Source organism: Clytia hemisphaerica, unplaced genomic scaffold (assembly GCF_902728285.1).
Source record: "Clytia hemisphaerica strain Z4C2 unplaced genomic scaffold, Clytia hemisphaerica genome assembly, whole genome shotgun sequence".
Classification (NCBI taxonomy): domain Eukaryota; kingdom Metazoa; phylum Cnidaria; class Hydrozoa; order Leptothecata; family Clytiidae; genus Clytia; species Clytia hemisphaerica.
Genome location: NW_027103562.1, coordinates 414088 through 419963, shown reverse-complemented (window position 1 = coordinate 419963; position 5876 = coordinate 414088). Strand labels below are relative to the sequence as shown.

Genomic DNA, 5876 nt, shown 5'->3' with positions numbered 1-5876 from the left:
TTAAAGATACGTTTAATTCTTATTGATTTTTTTATTATTGATTTTTCTGAAATATATCATATACCAGGCTTTTGCCAGTTAAATGGATGAAATACTCATTAATGGTAGGTTTTTTATCAAAACAACTTGATTACCAAACAACAAAATAATATAACTGTGAACATTAAAAACACAGTAGTGTGTGCGACTTTTCGACAGTTGTCTTTATCAAGTCCAATAATAACTGGATAGATGAAATATATAACCTGTCGTTTAAGGTTAAATGAAGAAGATATGCTTGCCTAGGCAAAAAAAAAACAATTTAAAGCTAACCTGCTTTAGAGGCTAGATTGTAGTTAGAACTCAAAGGCCAGTTTTTTATCCAGAGTGCAAGAGGCTAGTTGTCAGTGTGTCATTTATTTAGGAATTAAATTGGTAATTAATTTTTTTTCATTTTTTTTCATGTACCATTATGAACACTTCTCCACGCTTGAATTGTTATATGTTTAAAAGGTATGTATGAAAATATTCAGCTAATTGTGATATATATACAGCAATTTTATAAAAATAATTAAATTATTAAAATTTCTATGAACATGGAACAAGACCAACAAATATTATCTTACCTTTTTTCGGGCAGAAATTTTCACAGGATTTAATTTCGCGGTTCACAGCTCAAAATTCAGAAGTTTCGCGGGAATTTAATTTTGTGGTTTAGAGAATTTTGTTTACAATATTACCTTTTTTGCCCTAAAATGACCAATTGTAGGGGTGATTCTCAGAATCTTGAAATTATCTGTGTTTCGTGGATTTGTCAAACAACCCGAAATTGAATTTAGCGAAAACTTCTTCCCTTAAAGTAACCTGATTGGAACCATTCTCTATTTCAATTTAGCAAATTTTAGAATTTAAATGAAAACTATTAATATTTTTTTTTTCAAAAATGTAGACATTGATGATGTTGAATTTGGCTATGCTTCGGCCTTCTTGAGGTATGATCTTTTTTTTCTTTCAAAACCCTCCTCTTCCAGGCATCTCATTCTTTTCTCGACTTTCAAAAGATTCACACATGCGTCCTTTCGATTGATTTTTGAGTGAAAAATCTTCCTCAAATCATCATTTTTCTTCTCGACACCTGTAAAATTAAGTTGCAATCAAATGATAAGTCAAATATGCTAAAAGTACAAAAAGCTGCAAAAGGGAGAGTGTGATTTTAATAAGAATTTATAATTTACCTTGGCCAGAGAAGATTCGCAAGGTTCCATATTTTCGCAGAATGTCAGGTACATGCTTAGCCAAAATATGGATGTAGGGTGTCACAGGATAGCTCCAACTATATCCACAACCGTTCATCTTCTTGAGCCTACCAATCCACTCGTAGGTCTAAAAAATAATTTTGATTTTATTTCAGGATTGTGTCAATTTTGTATCATCATCAAATGTATGGTTACGTAATGGAGAGTCAATAATTTTAAAGATTATTCACCTTTTGTTGGAATGTGTCAATTTCTACCTCCGTCAATTTTGGTTTGTTGATCGTGTCGTACAGTTCTTCAAAGACCTTATTGTAAAAAGGTAAAAAAAACATTACAACAATGTCTCTGCCCTAATTTATTAACTTACAGTCCTGTACAGTCACCTAACAGTATTATTCAAAGATATTTGTTAAGACTTAATATATAATAATTGTTATAAGACAGGTTTATTTTAATAAAAATCTAAGGTCTGTAGTAGATTCAAGATTTTGGCAGTGACTCATTTTGCAAAAAATTTCAGCGGATAATCCGCTGAAATTTCATCCCTTAAGGTAGATGTTTATACCTTCCAAAGTTGCTGTGTTGGTAAGACATCTTTCTCAGGGAGCAATTCACTGAAGTATTGTGGCAACTTTCTTAGCATTTTCTTCTTATCTGTTCCCATTAAGCTTGTCCATTCAAGTTTCTTTGATTTCTTCTCCCTCCAAAATGTCAGTGTGACCCCAATCCTTTTCATCAACTCAATCAGTTTATTTTCCAAGAAGTTGTTGCCATTTTTCTATGAATAAAAAGATTTTATTTTATTATTATTGTTTGATGGTTTGAGATATTTAGAGTACAGAAACCTTCTGTGGTCCCTAGTAAATCCTCAAAGTATTTTTGTGTAACAATTTTCCAAAAGATGAATCCCACATGCCAGATATTCCAAACCATCTGATTATGAACCTTCATCTTTTGGAAAAGTTACCGTTACAGATTATATTTCTGCATTTTCAGATAACCATACCTCATCTTGGTCGATTATCGTGTGAAACAGTCCCTCCTCTAAACGATCGGTTACCCGAAGTAGCAAATGAAGCTCATCTACTATATACTTCTCCAAACAAACGTTCTCAAGAAGCCTGTCATCTTTGCACCCTGGTTGTTTCTTCCAGTTTGAGAAGGTTCGTTTCTTGCCAGATTTTAAGGGATCTTGTCTGAAAATAAATGAATTGATTACATGTTTTTTTTATCAAGCATATGAAAATCCGAAAACAGGCTCAGAGATGCTTAGGTCGAAAGCTTAATAAGGCTGAAAAATGCTTGAGGGATGCTTATATCCTAATACTTAATACTTGTTATACTACTATACAGTACTGAAATACTGCTTATATCCATACTACAAAGTAGCTGATACTTTTTTCATAGGCTCGAGGTAATGCTTAGCATATGCTTAATTTTTCCCCATATCTGAGCTTCTAAAAAGAACATGGTATCCCGTGAAAGTTTTTTGAAATACTGTTTCAATTTTAGAAACTTTTTGATTTTTTAATTGTAAGATTTTTTGAAAGATTATATTAAACATCTAATCAATGTAATATACAAGGACAGATTTGGGAGCTAAAATTTACTGTTTCATTTTTAGTACTTACCGGTCGTCCTTGTTGATGTCGCAATAAATACATGCATTGCTTGATGTGGCTGCTTTCATGCCAAGCAACATCAGAAGAAACTAGAAAACAGGTGATAAATTTTTTTCAGACATGTAGATTGTTTTTTTAAGGCAAGCTTGAAAGAATATGATAGGAATAGGAGTTTTCTCAGGGAGTTGTAGTTGATTACCTTGTAATCACCACCAATGATTAAATTCACATCCAACTCCTTTCCATCTACCGTGATCTTTGGGTTTATTGCCATGTCGTTGATGTCTTTGATGACGTCAGCAAAACTTTCTTTCACACATTCGTAGCTTTCTGAACCCATTCCAACACCTATAGCATTGTTACCTGAAATAAAATCACACATTTCATTATGTTCTTTTTGTTCTAAGAGCCTTTCGAAGGTAAAACAAAACGTAGCATTCCAAGTATATTATAGTTTATGCAGGTTTATGCTTGCGAAAAAATTTTCGAACTTGCTAAAATTTCTAGGCACCTGAACTTTTAAGTTGTGATCCAGTTGATTCTATCACCGAGTACGATAATACCACCAGATTGGACTTCCGTGTTAACTTGGTACCATCCCCACTAACTTTCAGCTGTAAAAATAAAACGAAAGACAAATAAGAAATAGCAAAGCATTGTTAAACAAAACACGCTTTTTCTTTTATAAGAATAACTTCTATAAGAATATCAGGGTGAGATTTCGGGTTTAAAACAATAGGCTTTTTATTTAGAACAATAGAAAAATAAGAATAATGCTCACCCTCAACCAAAGTACACTATTCTTATAAAAGAATCAAATCTATTTTTCCAAGAATAACAAGAATAGTAATAATGATAGCGACAACTTACCATAACACTTTTCTCTGCACAACGTATTCTAGCATCTCTTTCCAGCTCATCTTTCAGCGAACATTGAGCCCCAATGATTTTACCCTCGGTCCTCTGGATCTCAAATGTGTCTCCGATTTCCCGTAGTCGTTTTTCCACCCTGTGCGTCCTTGGTAACTCTCCCGCCAATTGCGTGAGTTCGTGGTACGCCTTGAGTGAGACAGTGTGTCGGTCTAGCACGTACGAAATAGCTTTCTCCCTCTCTATTTCAGATAAATCGTCACCTGAAATTGAAAGAATGCGTTAAAAGAATATATGAAGCTTGGAGAAACGATAACATATAGACAAATCATCTGTTTTACGAAACTTACCGGTTTTCCACTCAAAGGATTCGTCGCCTGTTGATGTTGATTGCTGACTAGATTGATCCGTGGACTGGCTGGATTGATCCGTGGACTGGCTGGATTGATCCGTCGATTGACTTGAATCAGCCATGGGTTTAACTACGCAGGCAATACCTTTATCGAGGGTTACAGTCAATTGTGTGTCAGCAGCAGTCGTCAATTTGATTTCATTTGCCGAAAATCCAAATTGCCCAACTACGTCATTTATTCCATTCCTATAGAATAAGCATAAGATAATCCTTCAAACAAGTCAATTTTTCGAAAAGAGAAATATTTTTTCCATGTTTTAATTCTCCCTGTCTTACCATAGTATTTTCAATTGAATAAATTTTTGCGATCTGAGCTGTTGTCAAGGGTAGTAAAAATCCAGATCGAACGAGTAGAGAAAACGAAAAACCTTTCCCCGCTAACAATAATCCAAAAGAGATATTTCCAAAGTTACAAAAATACCTGATTTGATTTAACCTTCGGTACTTTTGTCTTTTCCCAATTTCTTCAAATGATTTCGGGTTCGTTCTTATTTGTTTGGATGTGGAGGTTGTCTACATAAAAAGTTTAAAAACAACGCCTATAAGGCCTGTCTGACATTTGCGTTCTCGTTTCAAAACACCACTGCCTCGTAGCCCCACGGGAACGTTTCCTGAGTGGGGATAAAAATTCCTACGGGAATCACTGTAGGGATAGAAAAATATCAATAGAATCCAGGGTACATTCCCACCCTCTTCCAGTTGGGCTGGGGTCTGTTTTACAGGGGTTTTTCCAAAATATTCGTCACTATTTAGGTTACAATTATTTTAGATTTGCTTCCACTTTAGAAAGCGCATGTAGCAATTAATTAGCGGGGGGGGGGACTGCTATTAGGTACCCGAGAATAGATATTTTTGAATTGTTGTATATTACGGAAATATATATGGAAAAAGAAAATTATTTTTAGACACGTACCAGTTTTGTTTTTTCAACTGTTTCCAAATTGTTTTGGATGGACACGAAGTGCCACTTTCTTCTTAGTTCTTCTTGTCGCTTCGAGTTTTTGTTTCTCATTGCCGAAATGACCCTAGTCCCCAAAACACGCAAACTTTTAGTTGTTCTGTCTGGATCTTGTAATTTTAAATCAAAATCTCCGAGGAAGGTGACTATCCTTTCGTTAACATCGGCGACGTCCATTTTCGCCAATTTTTTTAACTCTTCTCCGTCGATTTTCAACTGAAATTGATCTTCCGGAGATTCGGGAGCCAAAAGAATCAGATTGCCAGCCATGTTTTAATTAAAAGATATCGAAAACGAGGGTAAAATATTCACAAAATACCACAATTCTTCCGTCAAAAAAACTTTTCTCAAAATATGCCGCCCTTTTGATTTTTGCAACATTTCGAACACGTTCGAAAATTCGTTCGAAAATTCGAAACATACTGAATCATTCGAAAATGGGTTTCCCGCGGGCGGGAAAACTTTCAAAGGCAGCCACGTGTGTAAAGTGTAAAGAACAAAATGGGAGGGGTGGTTTATATAGATAGATGAATAGAAACTTTGAAATGCAATAATGAACGTTTCAAGTAGGTTCTCTTCTCAAATCCAATAACAAATCTTTTTCAAATAAATGTTTTTATTTTGTGATAAAAATTATTAAATAAATTAAAAAAAATTGTACCTAAAATTTGTACCTAAAAAAAGCAATTTTCGGTTTTATAAATGTTAAAGATAAGTGAACAGGTTGGAAAAATATCGTTTTAAGAATAACTATTTAGGGTAATTATATCTTTGTTAGC

At 34.2% G+C, this 5876-nt stretch overlaps 2 protein-coding genes across 2 annotated transcripts; both read right to left on the bottom strand.

Annotated features, from left to right (window-relative positions):
* Window positions 1–950: 950 nt before the first annotated feature.
* Window positions 951–2186, bottom strand: LOC136800784 (uncharacterized). The gene is made up of 5 exons (XM_067057441.1): window positions 2181–2186; window positions 1801–2013; window positions 1466–1540; window positions 1215–1362; window positions 951–1114 (listed from the first exon to the last, which is right to left on the bottom strand). Exons 1-5 carry the CDS (start codon window positions 2184–2186, stop codon window positions 951–953), a joined length of 606 nt encoding a protein of 201 aa, XP_066913542.1.
* A 25-nt stretch (window positions 2187–2211) lies between these two features.
* On the bottom strand, window positions 2212–5367 carry LOC136800783 (uncharacterized). The gene is made up of 8 exons (XM_067057440.1): window positions 5053–5367; window positions 4561–4652; window positions 4078–4325; window positions 3728–3990; window positions 3369–3471; window positions 3057–3220; window positions 2867–2946; window positions 2212–2431 (listed from the first exon to the last, which is right to left on the bottom strand). The coding sequence occupies exons 1-8, from the start codon at window positions 5365–5367 to the stop codon at window positions 2212–2214; spliced, it is 1485 nt and encodes a 494-aa protein (XP_066913541.1).
* Window positions 5368–5876: the final 509 nt, after the last annotated feature.